At 28.0% G+C, this 19,836-nt stretch overlaps 1 protein-coding gene and 1 pseudogene across 1 annotated transcript; both read left to right on the forward strand.

Annotated features, from left to right (window-relative positions):
- Window positions 1-3,015: 3,015 nt before the first annotated feature.
- Window positions 3,016-3,940, forward strand: LOC124935967 (secoisolariciresinol dehydrogenase-like). The gene is made up of 2 exons (XM_047476415.1): window positions 3,016-3,044; window positions 3,097-3,940. The coding sequence occupies exons 1-2, from the start codon at window positions 3,016-3,018 to the stop codon at window positions 3,923-3,925; spliced, it is 858 nt and encodes a 285-aa protein (XP_047332371.1). The 3' UTR covers window positions 3,926-3,940.
- Window positions 3,941-14,368: 10,428 nt separating this feature from the next.
- On the forward strand, window positions 14,369-15,350 carry LOC124935976 (annotated as a pseudogene).
- Window positions 15,351-19,836: the final 4,486 nt, after the last annotated feature.

Raw genomic sequence — 19,836 nt, forward strand, 5'->3', positions numbered from 1 at the left:
AAAGAAAATATTATTATTAGCAGTAAATCTAGGATCCATAGAATTCATTGTGGACCCAACATAACAATAGAAACTTTTGAGTTGTTTAGTTTTCTACTTTTTTTTTTTTGAATCTTGTATATCTAGATAAGTATGCATCTATTCAAAAAAGATCCAATAGAATTTTTGTATTCGGCTCAATCCTTTTAGTAAAAGATTGGGCCGAATTTAATTGCAATTCAATTAAGAGAACGAACGTTAATTACTGGATTACAAAGTATCCATTGCTGGGAATTCAAATTTGATCTCCTTCCATATGTGGAACGTGTAAAATATTACATAGATGTAAAGAATAGACTACACTATTAATAGTAAAGTTACCAATACTAGATATATTTATAGAATTACTATTACAAACGGTAAATTGTTCGATACCTTGATATGTAGATTTCTTTTTAGAAGTTAAAGCTTAGGAAACCCTAATTTCACTCCCCAAAACAGAATCGTTCTAAAATCATCCCGCTTTTTTTTTCTGCACACTTTGAAAAGAATCTCGGAAATGTTTTTACAATATTTTTATTTTTTAATAATAAAATAATATATATAATATATTCAAAATAAATATAATTATAAATAAATAAACTTAAAACTCTTATAGAATATAAGAAAATAAATATATATATTAATAATATTATATATTTAATTAAGTGAATTAAGTTTGGAATTGATATACTAATTTATTAAATTCGTCATCTAATTTCTTTTCTTCTACATTCAACAATTAAAAATGTTTGTCGGAGTTCTTTGGGCTGTAACTACAAAAATAAATAAATTTGTATGATTTTATTATTATTTTAAATAAAAACAATAATAATATATTTTTTTAAATATATATATTTTTTTTAATAATAATAACATTTTTTAAGAATAATAATTATTATTATGTTTATTATTTCATTTATTATTGATTTATTTATTTTAACTATTTAATTTTATTTAAAATTATCTATATTTAATTTAATAAATATTTATTTTAATCTCATATAACAAATATATATATATATAAAATAAATAATTTATTGGCTCAGCATTATCTAAAAATAAAAAATATAATAAAATATAATATTCAAATTTAATTTGTGTAATATTCAAATTTAATTTGTGTTTGTAGACTGCCTTGCGAACTGCCTATAGAAGAAGACCCGGATAGAAATGAATTGCAGTTGGCTGAGTGCGCATTCGGGTCTCAAGGACATGGGCGAGTTGTGGGTTTGGGCTCCGGTGTCACACCTAGATCATTTAGAGCTCATGCTCGTGGTGGTTCTAGCACACTGCGCAGTGACACGCAACATTTCCGTGAAGAAAATCGAATTTTACTTGAGGAGATGCAGAGGATGCGAGAGGAGCGTGAAGCGGAGAAGCATCAGTCACGGAGAGAGCGCGAAGAAGCCTTACTCGAGCGTCAGATGGAGCGTGAGGAAGCACAAAGGCAGCGTGAAATGGAGCGCGAAGAATTACAAATGCAGCGTTAAGAGGGACGTGAAGAAGCTCGAAGGGAGAGACAACAATCATTGGTAGAGCGTGATAGAATGCGGGATGAGATGCTTGAGATGAGATCGACGATGAACTTCTTATTATCCATGATTCCCGGTGCTCAACGTCCACCTGCCCCTTCCACTAGAGATGATGCCCCTTCCACTTGATCGTCGCTTTCCCACTTGAATTCTGGTTAGTTGAAATGTTATTTGAAGTACTTTAATTAATGGTTTTTGTGGATTTGTGATATGATTGTAGTTTCTGATATGATTGTAGTTTGTGGATGGATTGTAATTTGTGGATGGATTGTAGTTTGTGGATGATTATTGTTTTGAATTAATGATTGTGGTTTTGGGTTTTTGGTTATTGATGATTGTGCTTTTTGGTTTTTGATAATTGTGGTTTAATATAGGTAAAAATTTGGAGGAAAAAAAACGATTATGGTTTAGTAACGGTTAAATAAATTAAAAAACCGTTACTATAAACTTGACTGTAACGGTTTAACAAATAAAAAACCGTCACAGAAACAACATAGGTATTAGTAAACCGTTACTATAAACCTGACTGTAACGGTTTAACAAATAAAAAACCGTCACAGAAACAACATAGGTATTAGTAACGGTTTTCGAAAACCGTTACAGATACTACTGCCTTTCAGTAACGGTTTTAAGCCGGCTAGAACCGTTACTTTTGTTCCTTTAATAACAGTAACGGTTTTCGAAAACTGTTACTGATACCTATGTTGTTTCTGTGACGGTTTTAAGACGGCTAGAACCGTTACTGTTGTTCCTTAACTATCAGTAACGATTTTCGAACGCCGTTACTGATACCTGTGAAGTTTCTGTAACGTAATTTTTAGTAACGATTGTTAACGGTTTTATTTGCCGTTATAATTATGTTTCAGTAACGGTTTTCGCCCTTACTAATACCTCTTTTTCTACTCTTTTTCTACTAGTGATATATTGAATGACTTTAAATTTTTGTTTATCCCAAAAGAAATATAAATAAAAAAAATTCAAATAAAAAATGGATCATTGCATCATTGCGTACGTCATTCTGCCAAGTAATTTGTTGAGGTCCAATAATAATGATTGTTAATTCATCTATCCATCCCCAGATAATTAAGTGGCATGCAAAAACTTATTTGACTATTACTTATATTAATAATAAAGTTATAATTTAATATTAATTTATCTGTAATTCTTATACATGAAGATTGTAATATTTCCATTGTTTAAATTAAATTGAACTGGACTTTGGGAAGAGACATTTTCATGTGATTTCAATATTAATTAATTTATTGAGTCAACTCTTGTTGGCTTATCTCCAATTTTTCAAACTAATTAAGTACATTAGAATTAAATAATATAAGCTACATGTAGATCATATCAATTGAATCTATACAAAATAATATTAAACAAAAATCTTAATTTCATTTTAAATTAATCAATTTGAAGTTCTTAAACTGATGTGAAAGATCACATCTTCTCTGGCATAACCATGGAAGCATCTTCTTTGAGTGCTAGAAGGTAATTAGTTCTCTTTGTTTATCCTCTCATTTTAAGCTAGAACAATATGAAGCATTAATTTAATTACTTGCAGACTAGAAGGTAAGGTAGCAATCATTACCGGCGGTGCTAGTGGCCTCGGTAGAGCCACTGCGAAGATATTCGCACGATATGGTGCAAAAGTCATAGCTGCCGATGTCCAAGACGATCTTGGTCATTCCCTCGTGGATGAAGCCGTGACATCGAACCAAACCATCTCGTTCATACATTGTGACGTGACCAAAGACGATGATGTGAAGAACCTGGTCGATACGGTTATCTCTGAACATGGAAAGCTCGACATAATGTTTAGCAATGCAGGCATACTAGGTAACCTTAGCCCTAGTATCCTAACCGCGGATGCTGAGGACTTGAGTAATATATTCGGGGTCAATGTGTTTGGTGCATTCTTCTGTGCTAAACACGCAGCCCGGGTTATGATTCCCGCTAAAAGAGGAAGCATCATATTCACCGCAAGTTGTGTTTCAAAGGTAGCCGGTTTGGCATCTCACACTTATACTTCAACCAAACATGCAGTGGTCGGGCTGACCAAGAACCTATGTGTGGAGTTAGGGCAACACGGGATTAGGGTCAACTGCATATCACCTCATGCAGTCCCCACAACGATGTACAATTCAGCGATTCCTTTGGAAAAAGATATCGCGGCTCGTTTGGTGATGGATACGGCCGTTTTGAAAGGGGTGACACTTGAAGCGAATGATGTTGGGGAGATGGCAGTTTTCTTAGGAAGCGATGAGTCGAAATATGTTAGCGGGGTCAATTTGTTGATAGATGGAGGCTACACAACCACAAATTCATCACTTGGGGATGCTTTGGCCAAGGCATTAATTCATTCACCGTAATTAATTTTATAATCTAAGTCAATTTCAATTATACTAATGTGTTCAATTCCCCCTATTCTATTACTTAAAATAAGTCAAATTATGTTGTTTGATAATGTACTATGTTATTATACATTTATTTGGTAATAGTTCACTTATAATAAAATTGTTTGTGAAAATTATTAGCCTTTGTTACTTGTTCATTTGAATAAGTTGTCCTATTTAAACAGTGTTGGTGCTTGTCTATTGAGAAACATATTATTTCTGATAAAATATTCTAATTAATATATGAATTTTTTTCACTAAACCGGTTAATGCACCATCAATATCCACATTTTGAAAATACAATTTCTTCCATGTGACTTGGTATCTGAAAACAAATATCCACTTCATATATTGAATCAAATTAAAAACACAAATAAAAATATATTTTTGTAATGGACATGTTAGTATATAAAAATTAAATGATAATTAAACACACAATCAAGAATGAAAGAGAGGTATTGAAATAACCAAAAACATAAACAATAAGAAAAATAAATAAGAGTGACAAAATTTATTTTTAGGACTTTTTTTTATACATAAACTAGTTTTCCGCTAAAACTCGAAACGCGTTAAATTATTGTATTTCCTGATTATAAATAAATATTGGTCCTGAAAAATCTTTAAACGCCTCGGACAACTTCCCCAAATGTTGCAAATAAACGATTTGTCATTTAGTTAATCTTTCAGACTAATTTAGATGATCTTGCTTCTAATTTAGATCACATCTTCTCTGGCCTAATAATTTAGATCCATACTTGCTTCTAATAAAATAAAACCGGAACAGTAAAAGTTCTGTTAACACCACTGGAACTCTTTGGGACTTTTAACTATATAAAAATCTTCTTTTTTGCTAATCAGAATATTTTTATTTTATATTGTTAATGATGACCTTTATAATTAAAACTATTTTCAAAATATTGCAATATAGTTGATTTGTTGTCAACTACTCAACCAGCTCATTCATGACTTTAAAACAATTTCAGCTACTATATAATTAATGTGTTCTTTGAGAAAATATTTAATGTCAACTGTCCAGCTAGCTAGAATACGGATAAATAATGAAATGAGTACCATATATATTTATTTAAAATCAAAATACATAAAAAAAAATAATTATCATGAAATGTGGTTTATTAATGAAGAACTACCTTAAATTCAAACAAAGTATAAGCAGGAAAATGGATAAAAAGAAATATTGAAAAAATATAAAAGAGCTACAAACACCATGTCAAATAATTTTAAAATAAGGATGTTTGATGTAACAAAAATATTTATTTTAACATTTTATTTGTTATAAATCCAATCTATAATTTTTCAAAAAAAAAAACAAAATATTAAAATATAGTAATGATAAGGGGAGCAAAAAATTTGTAGCGAATGGGGCAACGAAAGACGTGGAGTAAGTAAATATTTATTTTTCTCTTTTCTCTTTATTAATAATTTTATCTCTCTTTCTCATTAATTTACATTTTTTTCCTCTATCTTAAATAAGACACATTCAATAAAATAAAATCATTTTTTTTATTAAAAAATATTTTATATTTTATCTCTTTACTTTTTATTATTATAAATATTTTTTTAATTATTATACATGTCGCATTTTAATTATTTCTCTCTCTCAACAATTTTTTATTTATTTATTGAAAATATTAAAATTTAGTTTAAATAATAAAAATGACTCAAATTAAAATAAATAATAATTAATTATGTTATATTTAATTAAAAACATTTACTTGGGTTAATTATTATTTTATATTAATAAATTGCATAATCTAATTAAAAAGTATCAATAATAAACTTACCAAAAAAAAATATAGTGATGAAATCAATTACAAAGGCTCGAAAAAACAATATCTAGTGTAAAAACAATACTAACGATGATGAAAAAACAATATCTAGTGTGATATCAATTACTAACGATAGTGAAAATATCTAGTGTAAAATAATACACTCTCCACTAAAAGTACGAGCGCGAGGTCGTCCATCCACAAAAAAAAAAATCGGTTATTGAACAAATTGTGAAGAAAAATCGATTACAAAAGCTCGAAAAAAGGTTTGATTTATTAAGTTTTAGACAATTATGTTTAGTATTAAATTATATTATTTTTATTCTAAATTATATATTATTTTTAATTTGTCATGTATATAGGAAGTTTTCGATGTCAATATGTTGACGATAGAAGACTCTCGTGAAAACTATTATTGAGTGATGATTAAAGACAATTTATTAATTATATTATGTTGTTTGATTTTGTAAAAGTAGATGTTATAATACATTTTAGACTATATTTTTTTTTGGTAAGTTTATTATTGATACTTTTTAATTAGATGGTGCAATCTATTAATATAAAATAGTAATTAACCTAAGTAAATGTTTTTAAATAAATATATCATAATTAATTATTATTTATTTTAATTTGAGTCATTTTTATTATTGAAACTAAATTTTAATATTTTCAATAAATAAAAGAAAATAAATTGTTAAGAAAGAGAAATAATTAAAATATTTATAATGGCATGTACAATAATTTTAAAAAAATATTTATAATAATAAAAATTAAAGAGATAAATTATTAAATGTTTTTTAATAAAAAAAATTGATTTTATTTTATTAAATGTGTTTATTTAAGATAGAGGGAGAAAATGTAAATTAATAAGAAAAAAGAGAAAATTATTAATGAAGATAAAAGAGAAAAATAAATATTTAATTAGTTAACAAGTCTAATCAGCCTCTCCATTCACTATAAATCTTTAGCATCCCTATCTTTACTCATTAAAATAAAATTTGAAGTCATTTTTGCTCATGATCTTGGTGACTTTCTTAGCATAAAATGATATCTTATTTTTTTTATTCATTATTTAAATTTTATTTAGTGCGGTGTTTTACTCTTACAATATTAACATACTATTCAATCAGATTTTTATTTCGAATTTTTTAATCTAAATAATATTTTTAATTTTTGTAGATCGTATGTTGTTCGTACATTTTAATCGTGTTTGTGCTAATTTCTCAAGTCTGGTATTCGTCTAATTCTTTACAGCAATGGAGATGATGATGTCGGATCTAAAATTCTTTTATTTTTTTAGTAAATAGTTTTTGAAATTTATCTTTAATCTCGAGATCCTTTTTTATATGTATTTTTTTAATGATTTATAAGAGACTAAATATTACGGGTTCAATTCACACTTATAACGCCTTAAGATGAAGTATGTGTCATGACTAGGGGTTCATGCTAGCAATTTATATTCAAACAAAAATGTATCTTTTAATGATTTTATGAGTTTCTTACTATTCTGACCATATTGTGACCATATTGTTACATGATCATCAATTATCATTTGACAGTACATTTTTTTAGCATTGCTTACAAACCCTAAATAAAATATAAATTTGACTGGAATTTTGGGTAAAAATTCTTTTAATATGTTTTATGTAGAGATTTTTCTAATTCTGATGTTTGATTGTTCTATTTTATTATCTTATTATAAATTCAAATGAGTTTTTTCTAGTTACTCTGTAAAATTTGATTGATTGGTAGATATTTTAATTAAAGCTTTAATTTTTTTTTTAATTTTGTTATTTAAGATCTAAAACTTTATTTAGTTCATTTAAATTTTTTTAAATATTATTTTTTATTATTTACAAATTAGTATACTGTATATATATAATTTTATAGTTGATTGAGTGAGAATTATTTTTTATAAAAATAAAAACAAATGAATTGAAAAAGAAAAAGAAGCATATATGTGTATGCCACTTGTCGGGTCGATTAGGGCCAAATAGTGCTGGTAGGCCCAAGATTAACAAACTATCTAATTAGTTGCATGATTTTGTAGGTTTTATTTTGAATTTAAAAGATAGATCAATTGTCAAGATTTATGAGTTTTCTTAATAAGCTATATATGTTTTGTTTCTAGCAATCCAAAGACATCACAAGAAATCACAATTTCCAAAATTTGCAGATCAAATCTCAGGCCTTAATCTTATTCTTTTGATAATCTTCCTAAATTTCAAAATGTTATAGAAATTATGTAATATTTAAATTTATGCACGACTCCATACAACTATGACTTATCATCTTTAGTCTCTTTTTGATAAAAAAAAATGTTGCTCTTAATATATGTTATTAAGTTTCTTATATAGTTATAATGAGGTATTAAATCACTAGCTACACCTACGAAGAATGCACATTTTTATTAGGTTGGTTAGGTGAATAAATATTATATTAAGATTATTTCTAATGAACTATTATGCTTCTAGATAAACAATTATGGACTATAATTATGAAATTTAATCAAATTTAATAGTAATAGAATACAATTTAAATAAATTAACAGCTAATGTCCTTTTGAAAAGCAAAAATACTTTTCTAACTATTAAATTAATTTTGAAATCTTAAATATTCTTATATGGATAATATTTGAATTTCTTTTTTTTATGCAAAAGCAGTATAAATATTTGAAATTACAAGACAGAACAATAAGCTAAAAATGGAGTGTATGGCGGGAGGGGATCAACTGTTTCCTTCATGTGCCCTTGTATGTTTTATTTAGGAAAAGTCAATTAACAAATATTTAAAAAGATAAATAAAAGACATTAAATTATGTCGTTATATATTTATTTTTCAAATGAAACATACAATTGCACATAGGATGAATTAGAACCAAAAGATTTGTAATAATGTAATCCCTTAGACATTAAATGCTGGGGTGAAACAACAACCGAATGAACTCCAAAGTTACTCATGAGTCTCGAGATCCATTCAGTAACGAGATGACAATGTGTTGCAATAAAAGAAACCAACGAAGAAGGTAGAATCCTATGGGTATAGAATGTTGGGGTGAAACAACACTTAAAAACTCATCATAACAAAATAATGGTAGTGTGTTGACTAAATAACCAGTAAAGAAACACATATGATTGGATTAAAACCAATAAAAATATGAGCATTAATAATGAGATAAAACAACAACTGAAAACAAAACTCAGAGAACATGATTATCGAACAAAGTAGGAATATCAACATAATTATTTGAAAAGAAAAAATATTATTAAAATATATTAATAATTAATAAAGCATTATTAATAGCTCTCCATCAATGGCTAAAGTAGTCATTGATTGAGGCAACAAAAAACTAGATTTTGTAGTTCAAAAACAAAACTTTCGCTTTCATACCATGTTAGAATAAAGGAAAATTGTATTGAATGTTATCTTGAATTATATAGGGTATGTCTATTATATAGACATTACATTGATCTTATAAGAAAACTAATATAATAATATAATATAATAATTATTAGAACGGAATGCGTGAGAATGACGTAAACAATAAAAAGGACAGAGATTTAACGTGATTCACCAAGATAGAACTTGGCTACGTCCACCCAGAAGAGAGAGATTATTGAGAAGATTGTTTACAGAGATGATGTGACAAATTAGGGTTATAACACGAGTTTATATATAACACTCGGTCCCCTAAAACCCTAATATAGAAACCCTAACAAATAGAGAATTGAGTCGGCCCATTAAGAAGGCTCAACTATTTAAGTCTATTTAACAAATCTCCACCTTGACTTGAATTCTCTCAGATGTCCCAGGTGCATTAGTCAATGCCCAGATCTCCCAAATACATTCGTCAATGTCAGATGGCCCAGATGCACTCGTCGGTGTCGGATGGCCTAGATGCACTCGCTGGTGCCGGATGACCCAGATGCACTCGTTGGTGCCAGATGGCCCGGATGCACTCGCTAGTGCTAGATGGCCCAAATGTATTAGTCAATACTAGATGACCCAGATGCATTTGTCAATACCAGATGGCCCAGATTCATTAGTCAATGCCCAGATACATTAGTCAATGCCTAGATGATCCAAATGCATTAGTCAATGCCCAGATGGCCCAGATGCATTAGTCAATGCCTAGATGGCCCAAATGTTCAATCTTCTCTATCTCTCTCTTCTAAAGTTGCCCTTAGGGCAACTAACAGTTTCTAACGTTAATCAACTCCAAACAATGTTGGAACTTGCTATGAGGAACTGGCTTGGTGAACATATCAGCAGGATTGTCAGCGGTTCCTACCTTTTTCACCTTTATCCTCTTCTCAGTCCTTAGGAAATGATATTGCACGTCAATATTCTTAGTCCGTTCATGATGAACTTGATCTTTGGCTAAGCATATAACACTCAGACTGTCACAGAAGACAGTTGTTTGATCCTGATGTTGGCCTAGATCACTAATTAGTCCTTTCAGCCATATTCCCTCTTTAGCAGCATCTGTTAATGCCATGTACTCTGATTCTGTTGTAGACAGAGTCATAGTAGGTTATAGAGTCGCTTTCCAACTAACAACTGAGCCCCCAAGAGTAAATATATAACCAGTCATAGATCTCCTACTATCAACGTCTCTAGCATAATCAGAATCTGAATACCCAGTAATCAGACATTGTGTATCAACTCTATATATGAGACCAACATCAAAATTTCCCCGTAAATACCTGAATATCCTCTTCATAGCTTGTCAATGCTCCTTCCCTGGTTGTACCATAAATCTGCTCACAATAGTCACTGCCTGTGCCAGATTTGGTCTTGTATAAACCATAGCATACATCAAACTCCCTACTGCACTAGAATAAGGAACTCGAGTCATATACTTTTTTTCTTCATCTATATGAGGAGCAAACAATGTAGTAAGATGAATATTAGCAGCACAATGTGTATCTATAGGTTTAGCTGATGACATCCTAAACCTTGACAACACCTTCTCAATGTAACTTTTTTGTGATAAGAAAAGTTTCTTCTGGCCTCTATCTCTAAGAATCTCCATTCCTATAATTTTTCGAGCTGCTCCTAGATCTTTCATCTCAACTCAGCATTTAGAAGATCTTTTAGCTTCTGAACATCTGTTTTGCTCTTTGCTGCTACCAACATGTCATCTACATACAGGACTAGGTAGATTAATGAGTCATCCTTCAACTTGTTGTAGTACACACAACAGTCATATGCACTCCTCTTGTAGTTAAGAGACATCATAAAGTTGTCAAACTTCTTATACAACTGCCTTGGAAACTATTTAAGTCCGTATAAAGACTTCTTCAACTTGCAAACATATTTTTTCTTTCCTGGAACTAGGAAACCTTCTGGCTGAGTCATGTATATTTCTTCCTCTAACTCTCCATGTAGAAAGGCTATTTTCACTTCAAGTTATTCGAGCGTTAAATCTTGATGTGTCACTATTGTTAGTAATCAACTATATGAAGTTCGAAAAATGGTTTGCAGACTTGAACATATTGAGTAAGTCAAAAGAAACTACACATATATGGTTCAAGCTCTAAAATATACATGCACATATGTACAATTTCGAAATAGTTTTAACCGTTTTTCAAAAAAAAAAATTGTATGCATATATAATTTGCAACATAATAAATATCAAGATTTTGAATTGTTTTAAAATGTTACGTATAATTCATTCAAATTTGCACCAACATCACTATCAATTTAAGTAATTTAAATATTTTATAATTTCTCAAATGACACTGTCAAATTTGTACCACACCCTACATATAATTCCATAACACTGTTTCTTCAAACCCATAATTCTTTCATATTTCCACATGTATCACCATTAGACTATCCGTCAAACCTATATAATTCACTCATATATACTACCATCACACTATCCCTTCAAATACATATAATTCATTCAAATTTGCACTCACATATATCACCAATTATCCCCTGAACACATATAATTCACTCAAATTTATATTTGCATATTCGAACTCTAGTCTCGAGTGTGGAAGATGATCACTTTAATCATTAGAGCACTGGGATGATGAGTTTTATTTATAATTTTGTGTATGCATATATATATTTTGTAACATAATAAATATCAAAATTTTGATTTTTTTTATAAAATTATTATAATTTCTCAAATAACATCATCAAATTTGCTCCACACCTTATATACCACCATCATTCTATCTCCTCAAACTCATATAATTCATTCAAATTTGTACTCACATATACTACCATCATTTAATTTTATCCCCTCAAACTCATATGATTCATTTAAATTTGCACTCACATATATTACTATCTCACTATCCATTTAAACACATCTAACTTATTCAAATTTGCACTCATGTAGATCACCTCCACCATACTATCCCTCAAACACATATAATTACTTCAAATTTACACCCATATACTAATATCACACCACCACCATACATATAACTTTTTAACTCTAATCTCGAATGTGAAATGTGATCACTTTAACCATTATATCAATATTATATCAATTGTGATTGTTGAGATTTATTTATAATTTTGTGTATAAATATATATTTTTTATAAACTAAAAAATATTAATATTTTGTTTACTTTAATTAAAAAATATTAAAAAATTATTTTTATTTATATGCTAAAATTAATTTTTCAGTAAGAATATTATTTAACCTTTCATGTCAATATAAAGTGTCAATATAAAAGAGACAAATAATAAACAAGATTAAATTATTTTTATTTAAATATATTGTAAATTAAGTTTTAAATAGTTAAGTATCATTAATTATATATATATTAAGTTTATTATTATAAAATTAAATAATGTGTTATATAATTCATAATACATAATAAAAAAATTTAAATTTTAAACCGCAGTGTGTCTGTTTATCATTATGTTAAATTTAAAATAAAGTTTTAAAAACTTAGTTGGTTAAAATTTATTAAGTTGCAAGTTCGAAATTTATATGTAATATTTTTAATATTATTTTTTTTAATTTAATCGTTTTAAATTTATGAGTACATTAACTCGTGACTCGACCCAAATATTTATTTACTCTCATATATATATATATAAATTAACAACAAATTTCGACCCGAAAAATAAAAAATTTAGAATTAAAAATTATTATATAATTAAAATTTTATATTTATTTGTTAGGTTACAAGTTCGAAATTTATATATAATATTTTTAATTTTTTTTATTCTAACTGTTTATACTTTATTAACAAATCAACTCTTGACCCGGCTCAATTTCCATTTATTCTTTTATATATATATAAAACACTTTTTAGTTTGTGTCTCATTCACCCCTCCTCATGAAATGAATAGATTATGTCCACATATCATGATTTGGTGCTAGTGGCAAGACAATTAATTTTATAATTATATGGCAGTTATATATATATATATATATATATATATATATATATATATATATATATATATATATATATATATATATATATATATATATATATATATATATATATATATATATATATATATATTAATATTAGTTAAGTGATGTGAATTGGTTTAATTAATAAAAACAATTAAGTTTATAAATTAATAATGTTTTTGTTCGGTTTCCTTATGAATTAATTCTAGAATGTTGAAGGCATTGAATGAAAGCAAATTGAAAGAAAAGTGTAGCACATTTTGTAATGTATTTTCTCATGAACGTACGTGTGATGTTAATTTGAGTGATTTGTTTTCTGAACTAAAAATACTACAAGTTGCTTTACCTAGTTTGGATATGCCCGCTGCTGAAATTCTTGATTTTGTAATATCAATAGATTGTTATCCTAATGTCTCTATTGTATATCGAATTTTACTAACATTGCCTGTTATGATAGCTTCTGCTGAAATAAGTTTTTCTAAGTTAAAATTATTGAAAAATTATCTAAGATCTTCGATGTCTCAAGATAGATTGAATGGACTTGCTATTTTATCTATTGAAAAAGATTTTTTGGAATATATTGATTACAATACAATTATCAATGATTTTGCATCTAAAAATGCAAGAAGAAGTCACTTTCGTTGACAATTTATGTTGCATCTTTGTAGATATTGGAATGTTATTGAAGATCAACGGTGAAACACAAGTGGAGTTTATGCGTAGGTCCCCAATTTCGTGCTTTCGACTCAGGCCTAAAAAATCTAAGGAACGGCACTGATTTTAAGCACTGTATAATATAATTTTGATGATAAGTATAATTAATTTTTAGATGTATATATTCTCTAGGATTATGTGAATTTATAATAAATTTTGTGTGAATTTATAATAAATTGTGTGAATCATATATGCAGGGATACATTATAATTGTTTGAACAGTCAACGCGCGGATTATGGATAGAGATGTGAAAAAGATTTATTATATTATAAATAAGTTATTTTTTATTCTTAAAATATTTTTTAAAAAGTTGAGATTAGTATTATTTTAAGTCAACTTTTTACCTTTTTAATAACTTTTAATAAATAAATTTTTGTTATTATATTTAATCATATTAATTTATATTCGTCAAGTGTATATCTTATCCATGTATATATATATACTATTCAATCAAGTGAAATTAATAGTAAACCATAACAATCTGTATATATTCTTTAAGAGAAACTAAACATTTTCAAAGATGGCAGCTTCAACACTTTTAGTTTCCGCTGCCAAAAGGTATCACATGTATGTATATGGTTTAGATAAGCCCTCGTTGATTCAGCCTATTCGCTCTTAATCGAATTGCGCAACAAACATTAATAAAATTAAACCTTCCTTACTCATTTATTTCTTCTATACATTTTTACAGGCTCCAAGGAAAGGTGGCCCTAATCACCGGTGGTACAAGCGGCATAGGGAGGGCAACGGCACAACTTTTCGCAAACCACGGTGCTAGAGTTGTCGTGGCCGATATCCAAGACAAACACTTCCCTTCCCTTTCCGATCAAACCAGCCCAAACGAGACCATATCATTTGTGCACTGCGACGTAACAAATGAAGCTCAAGTGAAAAATGCGGTAGATTCCGTCATGGACAAGTACGGAAAGCTCGACATAATGTTTAGCAATGCTGGGATCTTAGGGGATGTCGGTCCCACCATCATGGACACGGATCTCCAAGGTATAAAGAGTCTGTTTGATGTGAACGTGTTTGGCGCATTCATGTGCGCCAAACATGCGGCTAGAGCAATGGTTCCAGCGAAGAGCGGGAGCATTATTTTCATGGCTAGTTCCGTATCGGTTGTGACTGCCTTTGGTAGCCATGCTTATAAGGCGTCGAAGCATGCTTTGGTGGGTCTGACGAAAGGGTTGTGCGTCGAACTTGGTGGAAACGGGATCAGAGTGAATTGCATTTCTCCTCACGGAGTGTAAAACTCCGTTGGTTGCCTTGTCAATGCAATTGTCGAAGGAAAAGGCGGAGAAATGAATTTCGGAGACAAGAAACCTTAATGGTGTGATTTTGGAAGACAAGGATGTGGCAGAATCGGCACTTTTTTGGGGAGCGACTTGTCTAGGTATGTTAACGGGTTGAACCTTGTAGTGGATGGAGGCTATAGCACAACTAATCCAACATTAGGTGATGCTTTTAAGAAGATTATGTCTAATGATACAACTAATTAGAATTAAGGTTGTTATGAAAACATTATTAAAAGAATAATTATTTGAATGTTGTAAGTTGTCTGTTTAATAAGAGAAAAAAATTGTTGCTATAATTTAATATATTTGATCAATAATATGCTTTCATGGAAGAGTGAAAAATGATGATTTGAAATATAAGCACGAGGGTTTAGAAATTGAGGGGATCTATCAATATTGAGTTTGGTGATTCTCATTGAAATTGTTTTTATTTGATTAATTGGTAAAGATAAATTAATTTTAAGATTAATACTTTTCTAAACTAGTTGATCTTAAATGAATTTAGTCCTGAAATATATTATATTATGATTACTTACTCATGTAAAAGATGAGTGGATTTGATTTGAAACCTAATATAAAAAATAAAATAGGTTCTACACTCTTGTCTTTCCCTTTTTCATCTCATCTTGTTTAAATCATGATATTACAACAGAAATATCAAGTACATTTAGATATTTATGTAGATTTTGATGTTTTTTATTTGTTATGGACAATTTTATGTCTTTCTTATTCAAAATAAAATTACTTTTGAAAAAAACATTTCAAGTAACTAATTAAAATCATTGAAAAATTGAAAAGAATGAAAATAGAGATACAAATTTTCTAACTGTTGTTAAAAAAATTAGAAAAAATTTCGTGTTATGGATACGAATAAAAATATAATAAAAATAAATTTAATAATAAATAATAATAATATATATTTAATGTTAAAAATTTATAATAAATCACGAATAAAAATAGGACACTTCCATTCTACATTTTATTTATATCGGTAAAACAACTTATCTTCTCACATATCTTATCACATATTTTTTTTAATGGACCTCTTATCTCTTAACCTTACATTTTCACTTTAGTCAATCAAATATTGGATTAATATTATATATTAATTAGTTAAAAAGTTGAACTTATATTGTTAAAATGTCCTGCATTCATCAAATTTGGTGTTGAATTTAAAATATAAAGTGTTATTAGCTTAGTTAGTTAAAAGATAGTACTTGTTTTGTTAGGTTGTAAGTTCGAAACACACATATAACATTTTGAATTTTATTTTTAACCGTTTTAAATATATATAGACGGGTCAACCCACAGTCCGACCAAGTATCAATTTACTCTCACATATATATCTAAATTAATCACAGCTCTCGACCCGGCAATCCGAACACTTTAAAAATTAAGCATCAATATATATATATATATATATATATATATATATATATATTATTTAGTTAAAAAGTTAACTTATATTGTTAAAATGTCCCGCGTTTATCAAATTTGGTGTTGAATTTAAAATATAAAATGTTGTTAGTCTAGTTGATTAAAAGGTTATACTTGTTTTGTTATGTTGCAAGTTCGAAACACATATATAGCATTTTAAATTTTATTTTTAACCGTTTTAAGTATATATGAACGGGTCAACCCACAATCCGACTCAAGTATCAATTTATTCTCACATATATATCCAAATTAACCAAAAACACACATATAACATTTTAAAATTTATTTTTAATCGTTTTAAGTATATATGGGCGGGTCAATCCACAATTCGACTCAAGTAATAATTTACTCTCACATATATATCTAAATTAACCAAAACTCTCGACCCGACAATCCGGACACTTTAAAAATTAAGCATCATTATATATATATATATATATATATAAATTAGTTAGTTAAAAAGTTGAACTTATATTGTTAAAATGTCTCACATTCATCAAATTTGGTGTTAAATTTAAAATATAAAGTGTTATTAGTCGAATTGGTTATAAAGTTGTACTTGTTTTGTTATGTTACAAGTTCGAAACACATATATAGCATTTTAAATTTTATTTTTAACCGTTTTAAGTATATATGGACGGGCAACCCACAATCCGACCCAAGTATCAATTTACTCTCACATATATATCCAAATTAATCACAACTCTCGACTTGGCAATCCGTACACTTTAAAAATTACGCATCATTATATATATATATAGATACTAAATAGACTATGATTATAAATGTTTGTGAAATTTTAACCTTGTTTTATCTTAATAATTATGATAAAGTATGTCACAACTTATAATAAATTAATGGATTTTTATGATGTTCGTCGGAGAGACAACTTGTCCTCTTGTCAAGATCTGTCTCTTCACGGCACAAAAGTTTAGTAGATTTATTATTTTTTATTTGTCTTTTGAGATTGTCGTGGAGGGATTCTTTTTTAGATCATATATGCTTTTTTAGATTAAAAGTGTAATTAATTTGATTCGGTGAAATTGCATTGTCATCGGATTCCCAGACCAACCCCAGACCGTTGGTCGTTGACAAAGCCTGAAGACATTCGTTTTGATGCTTGAGGTGTTGTTGCCGCACCATCCAGATCCCTTTTGCGTCTGAATCGGTCAATGCGTGATGATGGTCGTGAGAATAGGACTGATAGTTGTTTCCACTGGAGTAGTCTTTAATAAGCACTTATGCTTGAATGTCATATATATGTTGAATTGATTTGGCATAGTTGGCTGTTTTTTGAGTTTTTTCTTAATTGAAACTCATGATAAAACAGGTTTTTCTTAGAATGTCATTGTTTTGTTGAGTTCCTTTCTATCACAATTTGGCGATCTTTGCAAAAATATAGATTTATTTTTTATGCGTTTTTCCGAATGCATAGTGTGTTTATTTATAGGATATAATGATCTTAACTTAATTTAGTAATATCTTAATTAAATATTATTATTTTTAAATATATCATATTAATATTATAGTAATTAGGAAATATTATTCTAATATATATATATATATATATATATAAGAGTTGTAAAGAATGTTACCAATTAACATAGGTTGATAAATCAATCTTATAGGACAAATTTAAATTTTATTAAAAAGAAAATATATATTCAACTTCTCTTCTCTTAGGTCCTGAATTCGACCTGAATTCGAGCTGGTCAAATATTGCCTTAATTAAACTAGTAATTTTTTTTTAATGTGAATGGTAAAGTGTATAATCCCTCTTTTGTTATGATTTGAATATCAATCATATGGATGGTCAATAGGCTAATAATTGATTTGGTAGACCTAATTAATAATTGCCTCCTTAATTGGTCAACTCCATTTCAAATCTTAAACAAATATTTAGTACAAACACACCATCTCAATTTCAATACATGTTTTTTTACCAAATGAACTAAAATTTATTCTACTAGCATGTATTCCATTTGCACTAATAATATAAAAAACCGTGAAAAAAATATTATGGTAAAATTTTTATGGGCGGGTCAACCCTTAATCCGAATCAAGTATCCATTTACAATCACATATATCCAAATTAACCAAAGCTTTCGACCCGGCAATCCGAACACTTTAAAAATTAAGCATCATTATATATATATTAGTTAGTTAAAAAGTTCAACTTATATTGTTAAAATGTCACGCGTTTATCAAATTTTTAAAAATTAAGCATCATTATATATATATATATATATAGATTAGTTAGTTAAAAAGTTTAAGTTGAATTTAAAATATAAAGTGTTATTAGCCTAGTTGGTTAAAAGGTTGTATTTGTTTTGTTATGTTACAAGTTTGAACCATACCTATAGCATTTTTAATTTTATTTTTAACCGTTTTAAGTTTATGGGCGGGTTAACCTACAATCCGACCCAAGTATCTATTTACTCTCACATATATCCAAATTAACTACAGTTCTCGAACCGGTAATCCGAAAACTTTAAAAATTAAGCATTATTATATATATATAGTTAAATGTGTTTGCGGGCTAAATGTTAAACCCGCGGGGAATAGTCGTACTTTAAAGGAAAAATAAAAACTTAACATCCTTAAAAATAATAATAATAAATTAAGTAACAATGGAGTAAATCACATTTAATATTTAATATTAAAATTTAATATAAAACATGAAATAAGAATAATTTAATATTATTTACTTAAAGAAATAGTTAAAAATTATTAATGACATTTAAACACAAAAACAAAAATATAACACTAAAATAAAATAATAATGCTGCAAAATATGAAAATTAAAAGAAAATAACATGTTAACTGTCAAATTATTGGAAAAAACATATATCTTGAGGGTAATAAGCTCCCACCGATTAAACCGACTTTTTACCATGAATATAAAAAATATATAGTAATAATAATAATATATAAATGATATGATTGATAATTGAAATTAGGTTATTGGGCTTTAGAGGACAACATCTTCCTAACTATTACACACCTAGTTTTAAAAAATTAGAATAATTTTTGCTATTAGTTTGTGCATTTAAATAAATTATTAAGAAAGTTATATATTATTATCTTTGTTATCTTCAATAATTTCTTATTCTTCAAATCAAATATTTATGCTTTTATTTATTTTGTGTACATTTATTTGCTAGTGCAATACATTGAGTCTTGTTACACACCTTCTTATTACAAATCAGTGTCAAACTTGTAACTAAGAATTTAATCAGTAATAAAAAAAATT

This window comes from Impatiens glandulifera, chromosome 1, assembly GCF_907164915.1.
Source record: "Impatiens glandulifera chromosome 1, dImpGla2.1, whole genome shotgun sequence".
Taxonomy (NCBI): Eukaryota; Viridiplantae; Streptophyta; class Magnoliopsida; order Ericales; family Balsaminaceae; genus Impatiens; species Impatiens glandulifera.

What these genes read in the sequence shown, in the direction of transcription:
- LOC124935967 (XM_047476415.1), top strand. Translation starts at nt 3,016, where the DNA reads ATGGAAGCATCTTCTTTGAGTGCTAGAAG. An exon ending in TCTTCTTTGAGTGCTAGAAG is followed by an intron (nt 3,045 to 3,096) that starts GTAATTAGTTCT and finishes AACAATATGAAG; the next exon opens with CATTAATTTAATTACTTGCA.